Genomic DNA, 25242 nt, shown 5'->3' with positions numbered 1-25242 from the left:
CATTTGTATGGCCAATTGTAGCACCTTTAGAACCTCATGCAAGACATGAATGATGTCATTAGTTGGATTTCAAAGACTCAAACAAACATTAGGCCACAATCAAAAAGTGACGAATCTAATAGCTTGCTACTGAAACTTCAGGAAACATAGAAGTCAAGTTAGCATGCAGGGTGACATCTTCAGCTGCTCCACAATATTTCATTAATACCCGAAGAAATGCAAGGCGTGAATACTAAAATGAAATCAAAGTTCCATACAATAAATATGTAATTTCCAAGTTCTATTAGTCTTAATTGAGATTTCCTATCTGAATCCAATTTAGTTGCATTTTGTCGCAAGACTGCTATTTGCATGCCAAGTGGGAAAGATATTTTAAAAAATTACACCACCTGTATTCTATCAACTGAATCGCTAACCTGAACACTGGACTTAAATTCAGTGTCCTTGAAACACTCACAAATTTAAGATAGCATTCAAGTGCTACACAAACTATATTCTTAGTACAGTACAGCCAACTATAGTGCCTTGACAACGCGTCATAGGTGTTGCTTGACGCCATATTGGTCGTTCATTTTTAACGCTTAAAATGTCCACGTCAGAAAGCCGCTGTATATCAAGATTCTGTCGACCTGGTCCAATGACCCCACCAATCACATAAAGTTCATTTCCCAATCCTATCACTGCAAATCCTATTTTATACAAGCAAGCAGGTGCAGTGCAGATGACTTTGCTCAAATTTGGTGGTTTATGTTGCCGAATAATGAAGCCATTATTGACTACAAAGAATTCTTCTTTCACCATAGCCATTGGCCCTGGTGGCCAACCATAATCTTCCACTCTCCACCTCTGCTCGGATGACTCAAATATCTGAACTGTCGAAAGGCCCTTATGCAATACATGCAATTTCCCTTCAAATACTAAACCACAGCAAGCAGAATTATGAGAATGTTGAAGTTCGGCTATAGGTTCCCATATATCTCGCTCTGGATCATATATTTCTGCATTGGAAATAGACTTCCTAGAATTGGTGAACCCACCTGCAACAATAATACTCTTATCCAGTACACAACAAGCAAACATTGTACGAGCAACCAACATTGATGCTCGTCTAGCCCACTTTCTGCATACAGGATCATATGCCCACACCTCATCAGTTGCGAAAATCCCTCCATGATCACCTGTTCCTGGATCAACATCATCACTACCTCCACCAAGAACATAGAGCTTCCCAGCTACAGACACAGCCCCAAAGTTCGTCAAGTGCTTGATTTCAGATGGCAATGGAGGGAGAGTAGTCCAAATATCATTGAGTGGATCATACACTTGCCAAATATTTTCTGGATCAAATGCACTCACACAAAGCAATTCTTCTGTGACTCCTACCTCATCACGTGCTTTGAAAAGCTCAGCGCTACGTAATGCAGAACGCCAAGCACGGCAAACCAACTGGAGTTGAGGATGAAATGTGAATGGCACACGCGCTAGGCACTGAAGTGAAACTGCATCTGGCAGCCCCTCAATCAAAGCAGACATCCTACAATTCCTAAAAATCAAAAATCATATGATTTTTGCAACAGCTTGAATCTAGATATCAATTATTAGCTTCTTCCAATGACCACAAAGCCTTTAGAAACATGACTATATATAACTGCTTATTAGATTTGGAGGCAAATACAGCAAATCATAAATGCGTCATCAACAAATCACGAAGACCATCAGCAACTGTGAACAAGTTCTACGATCGGTGTGGAAGGACAGTAACCAATGTGCCCATTCAGTAAATCGCTCAGCCCAACACATGGAGGAGGTCCCCAACAGTTCTTTTGCTCCACGTACAGTGACATGAATAACATCTGAAAACAACCTGCTCCAAAGAAACATGTCAAGAATTTAATTTCAAAACAAACTGATTGATATGAAATTAAATAGTTGCCGCTTCCTTTATTTTATATTAACAAAAATGATGCTACATAATATTCCTAAGCTAACATGCCAATTTGTTTATCAAGCATGCAGCTCATTTCATTATAATTTATAATGGAACCTGATAAATAAGAAATCCTGCAAAGAGGGGAAAATAAACTTGTATCTCTATATACACTAAATTCCTGATGCAAATTAGACTCTGGTGAGTTCACCGCCATACAATTGTCAATTATGAAACTTCTACAAATCAAGTGTGACTCGTGAGAAAAAACATAAATAAAATAACATTTGTCAGGATTAGACTACTATGTTATAAAATATTTCTGGGATCTCCATAAATTATTCGAATAATAAAAGGAAAGAAAGGGAGAGATTTTGGATATGATCAATAGGAATTGAAGTCCATAAATGTTAGAACGCTGAAAAAAAATTCTTACTAACAGAAAAATACAAACTCATAACTAAATTTACATAATAAGCTCAATGACCTAATAAATCTAGAGGATGAAAAGACCTAAAATAATATCACGATGATGTGATTTTTAAATCAAACTTAGGCAAGTCCTTTAAAAAATAACGTCTATGTTCGTAATTTGCTACATTTCATGCATGACCACTTTTCAACTTTCAAGTAATCTAAAATCAGGAAGGCGTATGCGTACTTTCTAGATCCCCGAAATTCTGCAACTAATAATTATTTGAGGCTTTGACTGATACTGTGACTACATGAATTAAATAAGCTACATATCTAATATCAAACGACAACCAATCATATAATTTAGATCAATTGTACGTAATGCCATAGCCATAATTATCTTTACATCAATATAAATGATTTGCAATACGACGTCCATCAAATAAATCAACATAATTGAAATATATTGCATATCAATATTGTGGGAGGCTTTTTATAATGGTTGTGTGGTTCATTTTAACATTGATAATGCGCCATTATCATTAAATTATTTTAATTCCTTGACTTGTTCATTATTTGGGTACATAAACAACGCAACTTCTTTTATAAATATTCATGAATATAATGGAGCATCAGCTCTCTTCTGTTTCATGCTCATCATTGAAGCAACATGTGTTATGTCCTTTTTTGTCATTAATGTTCATTGCTGTTACTGCCACCATTTTGGTACCATTGGTGATCAGAGTATCTAAAAGTTCTACATTTTTGTTCTTTTCTGAACATATTTTCCGATGACTTTTACCCAAAATCCAGCCAAAAAATTGTTGGAATGGCAGATTTGAGTTGTTGAATCTGTATAGACTGGGCACTCTGGGGGCTTTTCAGGGCTCTGAACCCATTTATGCATTTCAAGTAATAAAAACTAGCAATATCACCAAGGATTGTGCTGCTGGATTCCCACGAAAAAGGCAAAAACCAGTAGAACAGTTAGACTTTTCCTTGACAATGTGTTGAATAAGATGATGATTTTATGTGCTTCACCACTGTGGATGTGTCACAGAAACACAAAAAAGGGATGTGCACACAACAAAGAAGAAATTAAAGAGAATAACATAATTTGAAGAAAATTACACAAAAAAGGAGGAATTTAAAGAGAATAACATAATTTGAAGAAAATTATTACAAGTGATACAAAAGAGATTTGCCAAATTCTAGTGGTAACATTTTCATTTGCCTTTGTATTTGAATTTCCTTTTTCTTGGTATGCTAGAGTAATTGGTATTTGGGCTGGCCGTGCTCGTGTCACAAGGGGTCGATTCCGACTGCTACCACTATTACCACTATAACCCCTAGGTGTATCCACCCAGCCCCCTAGGATGGCACATGGGCTTGGCAGTGAAAGGGAATTGACCATGGGACCTTCATCACTCACATAACTTTATATATCACGGGATTTCCAAGTGAGCTACCCCGTTGGAGACTATATTTAGATTTCTACTATTTGTTTGGATGTTGACTCATTTTAAAGACTGCTATTTTATAATGTGAAACTGTGAAAGTAGCTTGTGATGAGTAGCATTGCATGTGAATTCCTAATGCTACTCTAGGAGATGTGTTTGATTGGCATGCAATAAAATTCTCTACTGAATACAAATATGAAAAAAAACTAGCAAATGATTATCAAGTACCAACAAAACACTCTCACATGAAGAATCAAGATATGTTTCATGCTACAAAGTTGGGGTATTAAGCACAACTAGTTTCTCAAGCCATGAACATCAAGGGTTTGTGAATTCCCTATTGATTATTGTAAAACATCACCCCCTTCTAATCCCAACCCCCAAAACAAGTTAGAATGAGGCGGTCACTATGATGACCCAACTCCCATAGTCACATTATGGAAATGAGGTCTAAATTTTTCAACCCTTTTCAACTTCCTCGGAACTCAAAGTAAATAGCATCATTGCGTTCGTCTCGTCGAGATATTTCCAATGACACAAATTTCACCGCAATCCAACTCATGGATCATTAGAAGATAGGCAGTCTCTTGACACGTGCTTACTAACTCCTATATGGCAGTTGTATAGAGCCCCACATGGCACCTGATGCGCCTACCCCACCACCGTGGGCAAGCCCATGTGGACAAGTACGCACTCCGAGAGAGTCGAAGATTGGCCCGTTCTAGCTCCGCAAGTACACAAGAACTAGCCCCAGCCTTCCGACCCGCAACTCGGAGGATGGCCCGACTTCCTCCCAGAACAAATGGCGCTAATCCTAACTAACCCGACCCTGACCTGCGCGTCCGGTGCAACCTTTGTCCTTGGGTCCAACCTGACCCCCCCACTTGGCCCCGACTACCGACCTACAGGTCCCAATGAAGTTTACACCTGCATACTTCGGGTCTGCCATAACTTCACTCGATGTCCGGTTTTCCCACCAACCTTTTGACCCTTGACTTGGCGGGTTCCCCAAGGCAACTTCAAGCGTGTTCTACAAGCTTTTCCCTTAGAAATATTTCCGAATTACTTTCTTGGTTTACACAGGTTAAAAACTCTTCTACTTGAGGGAAGACATGAAATTTAGGGGGGACGAGGAGACGTCATGGTGTGCGTGTATATATATATATATGGATATGGATTAGTGTACTTCATTTTTTAATTCAATTACATATGGATCAATATATTTATGTTTTCATTATCATATTCAATAATGAAAGCATAAATATATTGATCCATATGTAATTGAATTAAATAATAAAGTACACTAATCTATATTCATCATTCCCACTGGTACATACATCATTCATACTCATCATTCATCCATACCCAAGGTTCAATAATGAAACACATTGATCCCTATTCATCATTCATCATTCTAGAATATAAAATTAATTATTAAATTTATGACCTAGCCAAGTCCTTCTGGCTTCTTAAGAGAAGTTTGTCCAATCCTGTAATTTGCCCATGTGATTGCCTTAGGCCATTCACCTTTCTGGTCAAAGTCCTTTATGACCTTGCCATGTCCTTTTGTCTTCTTAGGTAAATGTATCCATATCCCTTGGTCAAAGTCCTTTATGACCCAGCCAAAGACTTTTATGGCTTCAGGAGATGGTCTGCCCTAATTCTGCAAGACATCAACTCTCCCTCTCAAAGAGAGAACCATTCTACATCACGTCAATCTTGTCTCTGCAATCTGCTCATTGTGTATATGTATTGGAGCTCCATTGCTCCTCTTTGCATCATGTCTCAGATGAAGTGATCTGGTCAAAGAGTTCTGCAAGAAGCTTCTGAAATCACACTACTTCACGACTTGCAAGTTTGCAACATAGGTTGTGATATACTTTGATCCTACTGCAATATATTCATCATTCTAGAATATAAATTGATTTAAAATTTAAATTCATCATTCTAGAATGTAATTAGTACTAAGCAAAATAGACTATCGTAGATACCAATGTTATTGGAACTGAACCAGTGATCGAATTAGAGAACCCTAAAGTCGAGAACTAGTTAGAACCGGCCCAGAACTGGTGAAAAAACTAGACCAAAAAATCGGTTGACCAAAAACATCTAAAATATTCAAATTTAAAAAGAAAAACATATATATTCATGTGCATCCATATGAATCCAAACCATTTATACACAAATAAGCAAAAGTTCTCGTTTATGTAGCATGTAAGGGTGCACATAACTAAAATAACATTGAGTGCAATCCATCTCTAAACTGAAAATACATCGTCAAATAGGCTCTAGATAGCCTCTAGCATCCAAAAAATCATGCTACAACAAATACCGACATATCATCAAAATCATTACCTATATTGGAATCTTCATCATCAATATCACCCTCTAAACATTAAAATAAGATAAAGAAAACATGGCATGTCAAGTCAGGATTTTGTTTGAGTGACGGGTACATTTTTAGTAGGGTCATGATGGAGGAGTTCAACAACCAATACCACTAACATCAAGGTACATAGTGGGTTTGGTGCTCTTGATTAAATACTAGTTCTATGCCCTCCTACATGACAACATCCAATGGAAACATTGCAATCCTCAGAATCTTGAAAAAATGTTGAGTGGGTGATATCTAAAATTCTACTTTCTCCATATTAAGTCCAATAAGGTCAAAACCACTCTTAAACACCCCAAGTCATTTCATGGTAATGTTAAAAATTTATGTAAAAGGATGAAAATGAAAGATAAAGGAGAATGTCACCCACTGTTGGGATGTGAAAGGGGCCTATAAATGATGAGCTCATCCCTCACCTCCATGAAATACTTAACATAGATGGTCATCCTAGGACGTAAGCCGCCCCAAAGATATGTCCAAGTGACCTAAACAAACTACTTGTAAATGTTATCTCAAATGATTTTGTTCAACTCCTACCTGGTACATAAGAGGTGGTGCATAAGAGGTGGCTAAGTGCACCACGGAGTATCTGAATGCATGAATTCAATCCATCAAAATACCCACCAACTTCAAGAAATCCAAGACCCCCGGAAAACCAACATCATGCACAAACAAATTTAGTAGTTGAAAAAATAAACTTTCATGAATGATAGACCAAAAGTGGATAAACATCCCATCCAATCACTGAGTAGAAGAAACCTAGGATGTGATGCAAAAGTGAAACATTGCCTATGATGCAATGCAAAAGTGAAACAAAGTCGAACACAATCTTAAGTTGGGAGTGGTTGAGCACCAAACTCTATAAGAATGATGGGCTAAGGTACTCTTTGATAACATCTCATGATGCATCAAAAGAGATGAATCAACACTCTCTTAGTTGAAGGCCTTTCAAGGAGTCAAAAGATAAATAAAAAAACAACAAAAAGTGAATAGGGCAAAAGTTTTGATGATTCTGCAATTTGCAGCATTGGGCAAACATTCCCCCACGAGGTCATGTTGTGCAACAACCCAAAATTCAACATACAACTAATTACATCAATTTATGCAATTAATACTCAACACCCAAACTATTCAACTAAGTAGTGTAGAATTTCGAGACCATTAGCAGAGAAGACTACATGTGACGACGATATACCCTACTAGTGATTTCAGAGTTGCAACACTACCTGGATCCTGTTGACCGCAAACAAAGTTTTGGGGACGACTCTCCACCTAACTGTAGGCTCAACTACACATAATCTTTCTACAGCTTACCAAAGAGTCAAAGGCTTATGGGCAGTGTCTACACATATGCAAGTTATATATTTTCAAATGATGAAACATATGCTATGTATTGCAACAAGGCCCTGTGACCAAGCAAAGTCATCCCATTTTGTTTCCATGAAATTGGGGTGAATATATGCATGGTAAATGATGTTTATGATGTTCCATATATGTGTTTGTATTATAAAACTAAAGTGACTTTTTTCCTTTAATCACATTTAAAAAAGAGAAATGAATAAACTTGTATGACATTTATTTCTATAGATTGAAAGATTACTTTGATTTCAGGGATATGATTTGATTTTTTAATTTTTTTACAAGTTCTAGTTAATTTGTTATGACATACATAACTGTTAATAATATAAAAATTGCACTGATTATTAGTTAAGTGAATTAATATGATATAGGGTGAAAGTTATATCAATGTGGGTATAATTTCTATAGGATTTTTGAATAATAACATTCTAAAAAGAGGTATATTTTGGTCAAGTTTTTCAACTATTTGTTTCTATGAGAGTCTCCTATTTGAGAGATCAACTTAAAGCCATTGGAGATACCAATGATTATACAAATCTTGTTACAGTGACTCTTAGTCGATTTCCTTCTTCATGGGATCCATTTGTACAAGGTATTTGTGCACAAGTTGAGCTTCCCAAATTTGATCAATTGTGGACTGATTGTGTGAGGCTAGATTATTGTCCAAGAACAGCTTACAAAGACCTCGGGATGAAGAAACTCAAGCCATTGCCACTCATGCAAGGAAAGGAAAAAGGAGGAAATTCTAATAAGAAGATTTCAGGTGGAAGATCATTTCTAGATCAAGAACGGAGGAAGAAGGATCTTTCCAAGATCAAGTGCTTCAAATGTCATTCGTTTGGTCACTGTGCATCCCAGTGTCCTCATTGGAAAAGTAAGAGAAAGCAACATGCATCAACAATCGACGTTGATGATGATGATGAGCATCTACAGACAGTATTAGGCACTATTACAAATAGTAGTGATATTTGGTTGGTGACATGATAGGTTTACAAGATTCTCTCACAGATTTGAGAGAGAACGATTTAGCATTGCAAGTGGAACTTGGAGATAATGCCAAGCCTGCAATGAGAGGAGTTGGGATAGCATCATTTCAGCTGGAGTCTAGAGATTCTCTACACATGAGTGATGTATTATTTGTACCAAGATTGAAGAAGCATATGTTCTCTATTTCAACGTTGGAGGATAGAGGTTACAGAGTTGCATTTGTAAATGGTCAAGTTCTTGTATAGCCAAAGGGCTCCAGCATAGACGTGACTGGTGTTCGAGAGGGAGGACTATACAGATTGTTAGGACGACCATCGCAAGCATTGGTGCATGACAGTATCAATTTAGGTGAGTTGTGTCATTGGAAACTTGCTCCCCTGCATTACAAGGTTTTGCCAAACATTCAGGAAGATGGTTACAGGTCTTCCAGAGCTCCAAGTAGAGCATGAGGGTGTTTGCAGGGGTTGTTCACTTGGCAAGAATGCCAAGGGATCTTTTCCAAGAAGTGATAGTCGGTCCAAGGGGATCTTGGATCTAGTGCATTCAGATGTATGCAGACTGATGATAGTATCATCTTTAGGTGGTTTCTCGTACTATGTGAGATTCATTAATGATTTCTCTCGGAAGACATGGATTACTTCACGAAGACCAAGGATGAAGTCTTTAGGAGGTTCCAGGAGTACAAGGCGCGGGTAGAGAACTTGACAGGGCATATCAAGGTTTTGAGTTCAGATAATGGAGGAGATTATAATTCCAAGGACTTCAGTGAGATCTACAAGGAGGCAAGGATCAAGAGGGACTTGGTGGTTCCTTACAACCCTTGGCAGAATGGGGTTGCAGAAAAGAAGAACAGGTCCATTGTGGAGGTTGTAAAGGCAATGATTCATGATCAAGATTTACCCATTTTCTTATTGGCAGAGGCATCTCGCACAACAGTTTATGTTCAAAACAAGAGTCCTCACCAAATATTGGGGGACAAGACTCCTGAAGGGGAGTTCGTGGGAGTGAAGCCAGAGGTCAGACATCTGAGGATCTTTGGTTGTCCAGTATACATACACATGCCCACGGAAAAGAGGAAGAAGCTAGCACCTTCTGGAAGGAAGGGTAACTTTGTTGGATACAACAAGACTTCGAAGGCCTACAGAATCAACATTCTAAGACAACATCGAAAGATAGTCAGGATGTTACTTTTGATGAGGAGGTAGCATTTAGGAGGTCTAAAGAGTCTCATATGGAGATTGATAACGAGTAGCAGGAGGCTCCAAAGGATGTGGGTATAGATCCCTCTAATCCAGTTGTTCATCCTTCTGATTATCAGGAGTCAATCGAGCCAACAAAGCTAGTGGTCCTTCTTAGAGATGTAGCAAAGATCGAGAAGAGGATGCAAAGAGGCATCTAACTCGCAATGGTACTTTTAGGGAGAGCAAACGACCACAGAGGTTCTTGAGTTCTAAGGCATTGATGAGCCATATCATTGACTCTAAACATTCTAGTTATGAGGCGGATGGAGGAGTATTAGTCCATCATGAAGAATGATGTGTGGGAAATAGTTCCAAGACTAGAAGGGAAGTCAATAGTGACTTCCAAGTGGATCTATAATATCAAGCATGTAGCAAATCGCAGCATCGAGAAGTACAAAGCGAGGTTTGTGGCAAGAGGGTTCTCCCAGAAACAGGGAGTGCACTATGAGGAGACTTTTGATCCAGTTGCCAAGTACACTTCCATCAACACAATTATTTATCTTGCTTCAATTATGGGTTGGAGGTTACATCAAATGGATGTAAAGACCACTTTCCTAAATGGTGTGACTGAGGAGAAAGTGTACATAGAACAAACCCAGGTTTTTGTGATACATGGGAAGGAGTCTCATGTTTGCAAACTAAAGAACTCTCCGTACAGACTCAAGCAGGCACCTAGGGCATGGTATTCGAAGATTGATGGATACTTGATGAGTTTGAGCTCCACCAAGAGTGATGTGGATCCTAACCTTTACTTCATGATTGTTGATGTTGATCCTCTGATCTTAGTGCTATATGTTAATGATTTGTTCCTTACTAGGGCAGAGAGGCTCATTGTCAGGTGCAAGAGGGAGATGACGTCTAAGTTTGAGCTGAAGGATCTTGGCTTGATGCAATATTTCATGGGATTGGAGGTGTGGCAGAGACCCGGTGAGATCTTCCTCGTATAGGGGCAGTACATAGTTCAAATTTTAAGGAGATTCGATATAATGGCCTACAAGTCCATAGCTACACCTAATGTCACAGGGTTCGCCGAATTTGAACCTTGAGGTTCAAAATTCAATGAATGCCAAAAAAAAAATCAAATTCATTCATGTTCATCAAACCTGAAGTTCAAACCTGATTGAATTCAAACCTAATCGAATTTGAACCTCAAGTCAAACTTGATCGAATTTGAACCTAATCAAATTCAAACGTCAACTCGAACCTAAAGCAGACTTTGATAGAAAAAAATTGAGGTTTGTGCTTATGGATTATAACTACTTGACATTATTAACTTCGTTTTTTAAATTTGAAATTTGAATATGTTCTCCATAATTTTACAACATAGTTGTATTGTAATTTGTATGTTTAAATTTTGATTATGTTTTAATTTTGTGATTTTTTCAAAGATTACAAGTATTTGACATTAAAGACATTCTTTTAAATTTTGAAGATTGAAACTTATGCCATTTTTTTTGCATTTACAAACTACTATGGTGTATGTTTATATTTAACTAATGTCATTGATAATTAGATGTTACTATGATTAAGTTATTCATGTATGTTTACTAATCAAAATTCTTACTCACATGTGTTTATTGATTGATTTTGGCCTTTTATTATTTTATGTCACATATTCACATATATATATATAGTCGAACTTAATTTCAAACCTCATACAAAACTCATCGAAAAATTCAAATTTGAATCAAACTTAATCATTGCCAAACTCGAATTCGAACCTAAACCGTGTGACACAAACTAAGAAGCTAAGTGATTCCACTTCAGATTCAAATTTGGTGGATCCCACTATGTACATGCAATCAATTGGATCCTTGATGTGCCTAGTTAACACCAAGCTAGATATTTCCTTTGTAGTGAGCACCCTGAAATAGTTTATGGTTGAGGTGAGGCATGTACATTGGGTTGTAATGAAGCATGTGTGAGGTACCTACATGGTACAGTCAAATATGGTTTGAGACATGTCTCAAATGGTGAAGTGAGGATGCGAGGATATATTGATTCTGACTAGGCCAAGAGTGCAGTGGAAGAACACCTCAGGGTGTTGCTTCAGCTTAAGATCATTTATGCTATCCTGGTTTAGCAAGAAGTAGACTTTTATCGCACTCAATATTGCAGAAGTGGAGTAGATCACAGCCAATGTCGCTAGTCAAGTAGTATGGCTCTGAAAGCTTCTTGCAGAACTATTTGATCATGCGCTAGAGACTTGTCATAATCAAAGTTGTGTCACGCTATGGGAGAATCCAAAATTTCATGACAGGTCAAAGCACATTGAGATCAAATATTAGTTCATCCAAGACATGGTGTAGAACGGAGCAGTGATGTGCCAGTACATATCCACAGATGAGCAGAGTGCAAACATTCTCACCAAGCCTTTGTCTAAGGGGGAGTTTGAATACTTCGGACACAAGCTTTGCGTGATGCAAAATGTCTCCCTCACAGAGAGGGAGTGTTGATGTTTCCGCAGTTTCCAGCATCAGGCAAACATTCTCCCACAAGGTCATGCTAATTTGACTAGGGGGAAATGATACATTCACCCATAGGGCCATATTGTTTTGGCTAGGGGTGAATGGCACCAGGTATTTTCTCTCCCAATAGCCTTGGTTTCTAGATCAAGGAGATTGGCCCATGGTACTCATATTGCCTGCTCCGAAATGGAGTGATCTATTTTTTATAGAGCAGGTTTGATTTGTTTATCTAATGGGGTTTTTCACCCACTAGTGGAATAAACAATTCTAGTCTAATGTTGGGTTGCCCTGTAGGCTCATTAAGTGAAGGGGATCCTTGTGATGAGGGATCACCTAACGGGTCTACTCAACATTAGAGCTCTATATACATAGACAGGCATGTGAAAAGTCAGTCATCAACATACAAGGCTCATTAAATCTTTTCTAAGTGAGGAGAAATTCAGCTAAGGAGAAATATGTTCATCTTTTCTTCATCATTTTATCTGATTCGTAAACTGTCGTGGATATTCCACTGGACAATTTATCACAACAGATCTAATAATATTATATTAAAAATTTGAAATTCTACACTATTACAGTTTTATTAGATTTCTGTGAATGAAAACTATGCAGAAAATAAAGAACGGAAAACTAAAAGTTTACACACACATGAGACACAAGATATGCTCTAAGAAACCCTTTCAAAATAAAACCCATCTAGAAGGTGGAATCGTTCAGCTCTCCTTCAATGTCTGGAAATATGGTTGCAAATACAAAGAAGTATGGCCTGTGGTCCATCGACTGCTAAAGTTAACAGATTTTCTCGGTGTGCTCTACCTCCTATCCCTCTTAGTTATTTTTGCTCAACTATGGAATAAATGCACTCGAAAGAATGAAATCCCTCTTCCTCCTAGTGGCCCATTTATAACACAACCCGATAGCCTACTAGTTGTTAGGTTTGACTACCTCAACTCTCAAGCAAAGTTTCAATATAGACTCTTCTAGAGTCTTTTACATCATAATCAAGTGGCTAGCCCCTTTTCCATGAATAATGGGGGCTGACACAACATCCTCCCGAATTATGGATGTGAAAACAAAAAGGTCAACTTCTGAGTGGCATAATTTTCGCATACAGAGTCTGATTAACATGCTTCTTGCGTTGTTGGAGAGATATCTATACGTGTATAGTAGCAATGCAATGGTGCAACACTAAAGCAGCAAAGTTTTACCACCAAAAAACATTGTTTGATGCCTCAAAACACTCCCGGAAGGTTTCAAACCTTGTTTTGCCAAACTAGGTCCTGCTGGTAAAAATGGTCTTGTGAGTTGATTTCTCCACTTTTTCCACTTTGAATGCATCAAGATGGATGACAAACAATATAATTATCATGTTGACCACTCCATGTCAACTACCCCATAGTTGTACATTTTTTCGCGCATGGATTTCCATCATTTCCGAACACTCAAATGATCCACAGATTCATCATTATTAGCCATATGTACACTAGAGTTTTGTAAACTATTTTGCATTTTGTAATGTAAATGATCCTAGTAAGACAAATGTACGTAACAACCTAAGTAAATTTATTTTTCTAATGATGATTTCCATAAAGATGAGGTTTTTCGTCTCACCGATTCATGTTTGTTTCTAAACATGGATGATCAACTGAGTTTTTCCCTCCAACCTCACCCCAAAGCAAGGGTGGATTTTGTCGTGAGGATCTTAAATGATCCTAGTGTTTTTTATTGAGTCTCTATAAAAGTGATATGGAAATAATTCTAGCTATTTGGTTAGATTATTTTATTACAAGTCACTTACTCTACTAGATCATATTTTGTGTCGCAAACATGGGTAAATGTTGAGGGTCTATAACAAATATGTGTTCATCGATTCATGTTTGTTTCTAAACACAAATGATCAACAGAGTTTTTCCCTCCAGCCTCACCCCAAAGCTAAGGTGGATTTTGTCGTGAGGATCTTAAATGATCCTAGTGTTTTTTATCGAGTCTCTATAAAAGTGATTTGAGAATAATTCTAGCTATTTAGTTAAATTATTTTATTACAAATCACTTAGTCTACTAGATCATATTTTGTGTCGCAAAAATGGGCAAATGTTGAGGATTTATAACGAATGTGTGTTCCCCCTTCACGGGTTAAAATAAATTAAAATGCTAAAGGGAGAAATTTAATTAATTTAAGTCCTAGGAAAAATTAAATCCTCCAACATTTAAAATTCGTGGGTTTTAAAAAAAATTATTTTTGGAGGTCCCCAACCAAGGGAATATTGAAAATTTCAAGATATTTTGGACCCATGGGCCATAGTAGTTAAGTAAAAGTCAATTTTTTGAGGCAATTAATCGTTTTTTAGTTAATTAAAAGGAAATTAAAAATGAATTTCGAATTTCCTCAAAAAGTAACTTTATTTCAACAGCGATGATTAAAAGATCATTTGATCTTCACCAACAGTTGAGATTGCTTTGACGGGGATCAAACCAACTAGCCGTTGGAGAATTTATCTATAAATTAAAAGTCTCTCTCCGTTATTTGGATCTGATTTTTCAATCATGTACTTGCTCTAAGAAAGCCCTTGTAACTTTTTTTGGTTAATAAAACACAAAGACTTTGGGTTTTAGACTATGGTGTTCCTCTTTCATATTTATGTAGTAATATTGTTCTTAATACTCTGCCATTTTTATTTGTATTTTTTGAACAATAGCCATTGAGGATTGATCTGTGTACAGGTATCTTGCATAGACTTCTGGGATTTTTAAAATATCATTTTGATTTGATAGAAGTAGCAGGTATCTCCATTTTTTTTATCATTTTATGATCATCTTTTTGAATCTCTATTAATCTAACAATCAGATCTAAGTGTGAGAAGTTATCATTCAAGATTTGGGCATTTGGAGAAGTCCTCGGTTGGAAAAACTGACTCTCAGTTTACAGAATCTAAAGAGCCAATTGTTTTTAATTTCTGAAGTCATTTTATAAAATATTTTTACTTGCTAGGTTTTTCTTGGGCTTGTGCCTCTTTAAAAATTTCAAGTTTATTATAAATTTGTGCAAAATCGTTTATACTTGGCTAACAGAGGGCTTCGATTTGCAGATCTATAGAATATTATTGTAAGTTTGTAAATATTAATTTTTTTAATTCATTGGGGTTTTGGGTGTTTCATATTTTTTGTATATACATGCTTTGGGGTTTTCTAGCTTTTGTTTGTGCAGGAACAAACCCGAAGATTGCAGGTGATTTTTTGTGGATTCTGGAGACAAATCTAGGCCCCAGAGGGCATCTCCATTTTGTTTGCAGGTTGAAAAGAAATTGCAAGAGGATTGTGGGCAAATTTTTTTAAGGCCCAGGAGGCCCTATGTTGGCCACCTCCAGCTCCTTTTTGACCTCCTTTCTTCTTCTCCTCCTCGGCCTACCTTACATCCCTCTCATTCTCAGCCTGCTCCCTCTCTGTTCCCTCTTCCTCAGCCCCCTACTCCCTTCTCGGCCCTCCTCTTCTACTCTCGGCCTCCCTACTTATCTCCCATGTTATCCCTTCCTCTCGGTGTTTTCCCTCACCTCCTCTCGGCTTCCTCCATTCTCGACCTCCCTTTCAGCTCCATCTCTCAGCCTCAACGCATTCCACCTTCACAAAAAATTTCTCAGTAATTGTTCCTAAATTTTTCTTAAAAATTCCTTTCAAAATTTTCCCAAAAAAATTTCTAAGTTTGACATTTGGAATTGGAGGATCTTCAGTGACTTGGGCAGCTTGTCTCTAGGTGTCTTCAAGCCCCTAAGGGTTGACTGGTCCACAGCCTCTAACCCTTCCTCGTTGTCATTTATCTTATTGAAAGCAAGGCTAGTACTGGCATAGATTTGCAATTAGCTGGAGTTCAGCAGTAAAATTAATTTACATCTTTTATTGTTGTACGTTGCAGAAATAGAAGTTACCTTTAGTAACTTTTTGCATGTTAATTGACAAATTTCTGAACATTGTTTCACTACTTTTCAGTAATTTATTTTTGAGTTTTTAGATCAAATACATCACTAGATCAGAAATAGTAAAACTCATAAATTTTTTGAATTATTAGCTAGCAGTTTTCCATTTGAAGTTTCAACTGTTATACATAGAAAAAATCTGAATATTGCATGGTAATAGGACCCCTAGTTTAAAATATATTGTTGGCATTTACATTTGTTTTAAGAGCGGATTACTAGATTGATATTTGATTGAATGTGATCTGAGTTTAAGCACTTAGTTTAATTTCTGAAGTACATTTGCTTTTACATGCTCATTCAAGAAGGATTAATTTAGTTTCACTTCTGCATCTAACGATCTTTGATTGAGTACTTCATGCAAATGGATTTCTGAATATTAAGTATTTTATCTCCAGAGTTTTACATTGGTTTCCTATTGTACATTTTAGTAATTACTTGTGCAGATTTTACATTTTTACAATGCTAGTATAAGTATTTGTTTTCACATTAAGATCATTTTTTTGAGCCTTAAGTTAAAAAGCACTCGCGACATATTTCAGAAATAATTTTAGGCCCTCCTTTTGCAATCACATCATTTCACTTTGCATTTGCATACTAAGCTAGTACTTGCACATTAAAATTTTACTTCCAAGCTTAAGCTTGGTCAATAGAAACATTGATGGATCAAACTTCGAACAGGTATTTAACTAAAATTAGCCAAGTCCCTGCATTTCACATAGCTTTAAGTTTTGCATTTGCATATAAGATAGTCGAATCTTTCAACAGTAGTTTCCCATCCTTTACTTGGCCTTTATTTCCTTCACAAGATAGTTGACTCCACAAGTCACTGGTATCATTTTCCTCAAATCCTTCAAAATCTTGCGTAATCTAAACAGGTATTGGTTGCTTAGTTGTGTATCCTAGATTGATTGGTTCCCAACTAATCTTCCCTCATTCCATTTCCATAGGGTCTACCCCCCTTAATCTATTATTGGGAGATAGCTCAAATGAAGAGATTGGGGATCAGTGTGACAGCCCTCGATCTGAGTCGTCGTTCGGTACCTAAACATTTTGTGCAACAACAAATCCAATCCAAATCACTCCCTCTTTTGGAGGTTGCACATGTGAGGATTAACTGCAGTAGACCAAGTTTGACTAGCACTTTAACAACCGCACATGTGAGGGTTGACAAAGGGTTTGACTACAACTTGACTAAGTTTGACCGCGGGATTGACCGCAACCTGCACGTGCGGATTTGAGCGCAGGAAGTCCAACGACAGTTTGCATGTGCGAATTTGACCACAAACTAGTTTGACCACATACAATTGACCAACATTCATCAAAGATTTTTTATTGGTTTGACCAATAGTAATTTAACCAATTTTGACGAGTGATTTGACTTGTAATGTTGGCACAAATTTCTATATTGTAAACCTTGCTGAAAAGACAATTTCTCAAGAAAAGTTTATTGGGTTTTCTTTCAGTTTGGGTTTCCCAACGGAAAAATATTGTGTCTATTGTGCATGGCTATCTTTCTTCTATGATCTTTACTATTTTCGGTCCATTTACAGTTGAGATTTTTTGTGAGTAATATTTCAATGATATCAGTGGCATGAGAAACACTGTTTGAAAATCATTAGGATGTAATTATCAAAAACGATAATTGTATTTCACTGCACATAATATACAATTTTGACAAAAAGATAATCCAAGGCCTATCACTCAAAACTTGTCAACATCGATAACACATGAAAAACCTAAGAAAAAACAAGTTTCACAGATAAAAAACCCATAGTAGTTGCCCAAAAAAATGAAAATACAAGTTTCACACATGAAGAACCTATAGTAGTCGCCAAGAAAAACTATATATTTATTATCAAAATTTGTAAAAGGAACAAAGTTATGACTAGTTTGGACAACAATATTCCAAGGGCATAAATCAGCAAAACTACATAGAACGGTGACAATCATAATCCAACATAACAAATCATCTCCAAAGAGTCTCCACGCTAGCAATCAACCTCAATTTCTCTAGGAAGAAGAAACAAAGGAGAAGTGCAAAGCACAAGCTCAAAAGTTCAAGATCTAACACCAAAAATTGAACCCTTATTCTCTTTACTTATTACAAAATATCGAACCAAAATGAGAAAAGAATAAGGAAGAGAAAGAATAAGACCAAAATAAACAAGTCATCATTGGAAATTGGTTTTCAGTGATGTCAACCCAAGCAACAGCGAGATGAAGCCCCGCATTTGTTGAAGTAAATGTATGGGAGGAAATGTGAATTTGTTAGTAAGACCATCATCAACTGATGGTTCTCGTCTTGTCCATTGCAATGGTAGGTTGCACGCCACATAACTCCTCACAGTTGAAGAGCTATGCCATGTCGGAGCCCCACTGTGTGGTCAAGGTGCCCCAAACTGAGATGTTAAAGGCAGCTTGTTACTGGTTATATTTGGGATATATATTCAATATAACTTTGATTAAATCATGTGGGTCTTGGGTTAACCAATTACCTCTCCAAATAAGGAAATCTCTGCCCAAATCAGTTTCCAAAAGTGGATCAATTAGGCCCCCTAAAAGAAGTTTTTCTTGTGGAAATAAATCCCTATTTGAAGAATCAGGTCAACTCAATAATACATGTATTTGAAAATTCAAATTTGAATTTTTCTTGTCATTGGCACCATAGCTTATTGGGCTAGTTGGCCCCTCTAGAAGCCGCCCCCCAGTTTAGTATAAATTGAGGGCTAGGCTCCCTCCTAATGCCATCATTCTAAGACTCATCAATATTAAATTTTGTGAGAATTGCGGAGGCCTATATTGTCACGCTTATCTGAGTGAGTTAGGTCGAATTCTCTAAGGTGGTTTGAGCTTACAATGCCATCAATTTGCAATGATTATATGTTAAAGTCTGATGGCATTTTCCAATGAGAGTTTGAAGGTTTGATCTGAGGCTAATTGAATGTTATCTGCTAATCAAAGGATATTTGAGGCAGTGCATTCCTTGATCGATGACTTAATCGCACTATTTTCTTGTTTCTATTTTGGATTGATCATTTGATCAAATTTTTGTTTAAGTTTTGGTTCACAATTGGTCCTAACTCGGATTTGAGGTTTAATCTTGGAAGAGTAATCTATCTTATTTTTATTCCTGATCAAGGGCAAAATCACAATTTGTGATGTTGGCATATGCTTCTGATCAAAAAGGTTTTTTTCAGAAGATTCATCGTGGCGGAACTTATGTCTAATAATTGGTTCAGATATCAAATGAAGACACATTAAAGGATGGCTATGAAGTTTGGTAGCAATATGGAGGGTACGTAGAAAAATTGATTAAAGGCTATGTTTAACACACCACATTGATATTATGCATGTGACTCGAACTTAGAAACCTCCATCAGGGAATCTCATCGGATCCTGCTCCAGGCCTGTATGCATATAACTTGTCAATGCAGATAAGTCGACATTTTCCCATACACACAAAATTGTTGCGGAGAAATATATCTAGCGTGGCAAGAACTGTATAAAAAGCGTGGGATCGAGGAAGTTTCATACAAATATGAGAAACTTCCAATTATCTCAAAGTGAGCTAAGTCTGTTGTTACTTTTTTTAGAATCGAATGTGTTCTAGCCACGAAATTTGGTGGAGAGGCTAGAATACATGAGATCTCCAAAACCCAAAAATCATTTTTGGAAATTCCACGTAAAGATGACTTAATTAGATTATTAACCAATTTCTTTAAGGTTTCCTAAGTCTAAACTTAGAAAAATTGGTTAATTAATCAGAATTAATTAAGTCAACGTGAGAATTCTCTAGAAACTCACACGGATCGATCCAAAAATGATTTGAGCCATCGACTAAGATTTAATCTTGGTCGTTGGAGTCCCCACCGGAAGATATAAGAAGGGATTGATGTGGTGATGGAGAACACACCAGAGTCACTTGGAAAATTCGATTTTCTAGAGTAGCAGCATTCAGTTGGCGGAGAGTTCAAACTTCAGTGAGAAAACAGAGACAGTGAGGAGCAGAGACAGTGATCCGGAGGAAGTTTTCAAGATCCAAAGAGGCAACAAGAAGGAGACAAAGTTATTCCCAGTGAGGTAGCGCAGAGGACTGCGGAGTTGCTTCAGAAAAGCAATTGGATTTGGCTAGAGGAAAAATCAATTGAACTTCTAGAGGTCAAGAAAGTCTTCTAGAGGGCCGGAGAATCAGTTTCATCAGAAGAGATAGGCAGAACAACTTCATCAGAGGCAATTTCGGACTTAGACGTACAAGGGTCTGTGCAAGCACTACATACTGGCTGACTCAGAGGGTCCAGGAGGACGAATTTTCTAAAGGGAAGTTGTGTCAGGGTTGCTTGTGGAAGAAGGGAAATTCCCTTAAATAATTTTGGCCAAATTTTCTTGCTGTTTGGATTGCCAGTTGGGCATCCATAGATTGTACTCAGAATTCACTGTTGCATAATAATAAAACCCTCATCTGTTGCACCGGTTTTCCCAAGCTAGATTTTCCGTGGACATTTGTCCAAAAATAACGGTGTCAATTTTATGTGTGTGTGTGTGTGCTTGTGCTAGTATTTTCTTAGTTTACAACACTTTTATTTTCACAGTGTTTTATTTGTGAAGGTTGTAGTGTGATTTATTCAGTGCTTGTCGTAGCAAGTAAATTGTCAAAATTAATTAACAACTAGAAGAATAATTTCCAGTTGTTGCAATAGGATTTGAGTTTTGGAATTTTCACATGGTATCAGAGCATAAGTTATCAACCAGGAAGTTCAGAAGCGAAAGAGAAAATTTCGTTGATCAGAGGGAGCAGCAGGCCGAAATTTTCAAAGGTAGCACAGTACCCAGACAAGCAAGCCGAATTGCTAGGGCAGAAATTTGATTTTCAGTTGCAAGGTTGCAAAAAAGTCAAATTGCTTGGGTTAGTAATTCCAACAGTCAGTGGGGGCAGCTACAGCCCAAATTCTCGCTAAGCAAATTCCTTGGTTGGACGCAAAGGGTTTTGCAGCAGCAGAACCAACATCGGGTGGAAGAGAAAACCACACACAGCAGAGGGAAAATTTCTCTTAGGGAACTTCGAGTCTCAGAAGTTCAGTTTTTCCAAGCAGATTGGCAATAGCAGCTAGCAAATTTGTGCATTCTAGGAGGGAGTGCAAGTAGCATAACATCAACCAAGCAGAGAGAAAGAGCGAGTTTTCAAATTGATCAGAGATGGCCACAACGAGGCTTGGAGATCAGGATATGTTCGATGGAGCTTCGAACTACGTCACCAGGAAGTCTAGGATGTTCATCCTTCTAGATGAATATGGCCAGAAAGCCTACATAGATAATGTGGAGGAAGTTCCCCAGGATGCAGACCAACTCAATGAATACAAGAAGGAAATGGCAAAAGCAAAGCAGTTGATCCTAGATGGAGTCTAGGATCACATAGTCTCGCATATTTTTGGCAAGAATACTGCCAAAGAGATGTGGGTAGCTCTCTCCATGCTATACCAGGGTACTTTCGAGCAACAGAAGATGTTCCTAGAAGAAAAGTTGTGATTCATAAGGATGCAGAAAGGGGAAGGCATAGATCCCTTCCTCACCAAGATTCAAGAGGTCTGAGACCAGCTTGCAGCTGTTGGGGCAGCACCTCAACCTTGAGAGCTAGTATGGTTGGAACTACACAGTGTCTCAGAGGATTAGCAAGTCTTCGTCCAAAATATATTTGGGAGATACATGCTACCAGGATGGGACAAAATGTGGGTTGACTTGCAGCAGGGGGAGTTGAGGCGAGCTCTGCTAAAGAGCTCCATCAGTGGCAGCAATAGTAGCAGATCGTGTTGAAAAGTGTAACTAGGTTCGGACTTCATAATGACATGTGTAAATATGAGTTTATGTAATTGATGTAAAGAAGAAAATAAAATTATTTCTTTGTAATGCTTGGATCATGGGTTTCATGATCAAGGAATTTTATTTTAGTTAGGGTTCCCATTGTGAGCCTTTAGGTTTCTCATCAAGTCATAAAATTCTATTGAGTCAATGTCATGTATGGAAGGCTCTTCTTTGGGCATGTTTCAAATATATGTGAGTCAATATAAGTCTAAAATTGTGAAGGGAAACCCTCCCAGATCAAGGATACAAACCACAATTCAAGTCGACCTAGAAACTTCATCAAGTCAGCCTGCCAAGAGATGTCAGCCTATTTTGCAAGCCCAACAGCGCCTATATAAAGGAAGACTCGACCTCTCTCAAAAGTACACTTGGAAGAAATCACAAAAGTTCGATTTAGCAACAAGGAGTCACATACCATAGCGAAGGAAGAACGAAAGGAATAATGAAAAGCAAATTTGTTTCAGACCTGTTTTGAGACATTCTTTCCACACGTATGATCTACAATTAGGGCACACTTCTCGGCTAAGATTACAGTCACCATAGAAGGTTGAATTTCGGCAGAGGAGAAGTCATCTTGGAGGCCGAGTGGTTGAAGTAAAGATTATCATCAACTGAAGAATAAAGTAAGGCATTTTCCCCATTATCTTGACTACACGAATTGCCTAGCGTTTCTGCAGTTAAATTGAATTGCAGACATAAGATTGCAAGTCTAAAACAGGAGGTCGAAGGAGAAGCCATTATTATTGGAAGGATTATTTGACTAAAAATTGACTTTGTGCAAGAAAAGGGTTCATCAGATTACTTGATCATGGAAGGGTTGTGGTCAAGGGTCCTGGTCACGGTCTTGGTATTCGTCAATTGAAGTCTCTATAAGAAGAAGAATTCGTTTGGGTTTTCCTCTCAAGTGGGATAGGTATTGGCCCTGCCTTATAGCCTACATTTTGTGTCTCTTGTCTCTTTATTGTTTATGTTTTGGTAATTGTTTGATGAAGAAGAACACTATAATAATCTAACTAAAGAGAAGATCCTAATCTAGTGAAGTAAAAATCATTCACAAGCAGTTATCATTAATAGAGAAATCTCCTAATCTTGATGCCCTAGATTTCTCAACATGGTTACAGAGCTAAGGTCACAAAGTCAAGGAAGGGCATCTTATCAAGGGACACTCAAGGATCAAATCTCGAGGAAGGCATCAATGCAAATCTATAAGATCATCTTGAAGTCAAGATCTACAAAAGAAGCACCAAAACCTTATATCAGAGAAGAAGTCTACACTAGAAAGAAGTCTTGGAATCATCAAGTCATCTCAAGGGACCTCATAGACCCTACTCAAGTTGAAGAGATCCACAAATCCAAGCAATTTGAAATCTATTCATCCAAGAGAAGCACTTCAAGGACAAAGATCACATTATTATCTTGAAGAAAGTCAAAACCCTAGTTCAATAAACATTCTTGGGATCTGCACTCAATCATAACTTCAAAACTTTGAGTTGGAGTATCTTGAAGACTGCTCATTTAGAGGAAACAAAATCAAGGGCGTTGTCATCATCAGAGGAAGCAATCTCCCTCTCTCTGAAGCAAAGGGTTTCATCTCAAAAGGACATCCTTATCCTTGAAGAAGATCATCCAAGAAGCATCAAAAAATCACCAATCATCATCAACAAAGGGATCAAGTTGAAGATTTCTTCACATGACAAGTAAGTATTTGTATTTCTATAAATTAAATTTAGTAAAATGACTTCATTTTGCAAGGAGATAAGCAAATTGGTTGGGTCATCGAACTTCCTTGCATGCAAAAGGAGGATAGATTTAGTCCTCAAGGAAAATGAAGTTATTGATCATGTCAATGGCAAAGTCTCCAAACCATCTAAAGGGAAGGCATTATCAAATATATGAAAAAGGATCTAAGGGCTCAAAGGATCCTTACAGAACCATCAAGGATTCCCTCATCCCATATGTAGCAAATTTGGAGTCATCAAAATGGATATATGATAGGCTAGCAAAATTATTCTCTAAAAGCACGTCAGGAAAAATCATATCACTGAGATCTTATCTATTCAAATTGAAAGCATCAAAGGATGAAGGGATATTTCCATCTCTCACAAAAGCATCTCTAATAAGGGATCAACTTCAAGATCTAGGAGAAACGATATCCGATAACGAAATGATTACCGTTGTTCTAAATGCTCTAACTGATGATCAAGGAAACCTTGTATCAAAGGCCTATGAAGAGAGGAAAGCTATCCCATTCAATAATTTGTGATCACTATGTAAAAGTGAAGAAAACAAGTTAAAGGCAAAAAGTGATACAACTGAGCAGGGTCAAACATTTGTTGTCGTGTCAAGAAGCAAAGGGATATTTGGCAAGTTTAGTCCTCAGATAAAGTGCTATGGATGTCAAGGATATGGGCACTTCAAGAGAGACTATCCTAAGCTCAAGAAGGACAGAAACAAAAAAAGAAGTTGAAAAGAAGAAATTCAAGGAGGAAGTAAAAGATCTCCACTGTTATTGAGATAAGTTTTTCCTCACCTATTTCTTCACAAGTTTATGTTTTTTTGTTATGGAATATAACTATCATGATAGGAATCATTAAAAGCATGATAGGATGCATCGTGGCATCATAGAAGCATTAAAAGCTCGTGACATCATCATAGAAAAGCATGGAAGATAGCTGAAGTCTATGGCAATCACCTATGGAAGTATATAGTTGTTGGTAACCTCATTAGTAACATAAGTGGTATTTATGGGAAAAGGAAGAAAAAGTCATCCAGTACAAAGCTCATGATACATCCGACAAAAGGAAACATTTGCTAGATAAGAATACATAAGATCCTCTATTGGGATCTTCGTCAAAAGGTTCACCAATCAAAAGGAAGCAAGGGTTTCATCAATAATTCCAACTTGTCGAATTCATGGAATGATGGTATGCTAACAAAAGAGAATCAAGGAAGTTGTTGAAGGAAGTTTGGATGACCTAAAGGAAAATGAGGTATGTATGCTTGTATTCTATATTGAAGAGTCATGTCATATGGTTGCAGGTAGCATGGATAAATGCTCTATCTCGAGAGCATGATCAAAAGAAAGGATCTCCTCCTTTGAAAGGATGCAGGAAGGCATGGGACACATATTGTCTGGATGAAATCAACATAATATGTCTTCGTATGGAATG

General features: G+C 37.4%; 1 protein-coding gene across 3 annotated transcripts in view; it reads right to left on the bottom strand.

Moving 5' to 3' along the window:
• Window positions 1-230: 230 nt before the first annotated feature.
• The window catches only part of LOC149210638 (F-box/kelch-repeat protein SKIP30-like), a 140657-nt gene continuing 115645 nt past the window's right edge, over window positions 231-25242 (bottom strand). For all 3 annotated transcript variants that reach the window (XM_089396752.1, XM_089396751.1, XM_089396753.1), the window contains one exon: window positions 231-1864. In XM_089396752.1, coding sequence (XP_089252878.1) covers window positions 490-1533 — 1044 coding nt within the window. In that variant the 5' untranslated portion in view covers window positions 1534-1864 and the 3' untranslated portion in view covers window positions 231-489. The remainder of the gene's footprint in view (window positions 1865-25242) is intronic.

This window comes from Pinus tabuliformis, chromosome 1_2 (assembly GCF_031772625.1).
Source record: "Pinus tabuliformis cultivar Carrire ecotype Pingquan chromosome 1_2, CPIR1, whole genome shotgun sequence".
Lineage (NCBI taxonomy): Eukaryota > Viridiplantae > Streptophyta > Pinopsida > Pinales > Pinaceae > Pinus > Pinus tabuliformis.
The sequence above is the reverse complement of the archived record's forward strand: the minus strand, read 5'-3'. Positions and strand labels throughout refer to the sequence as shown.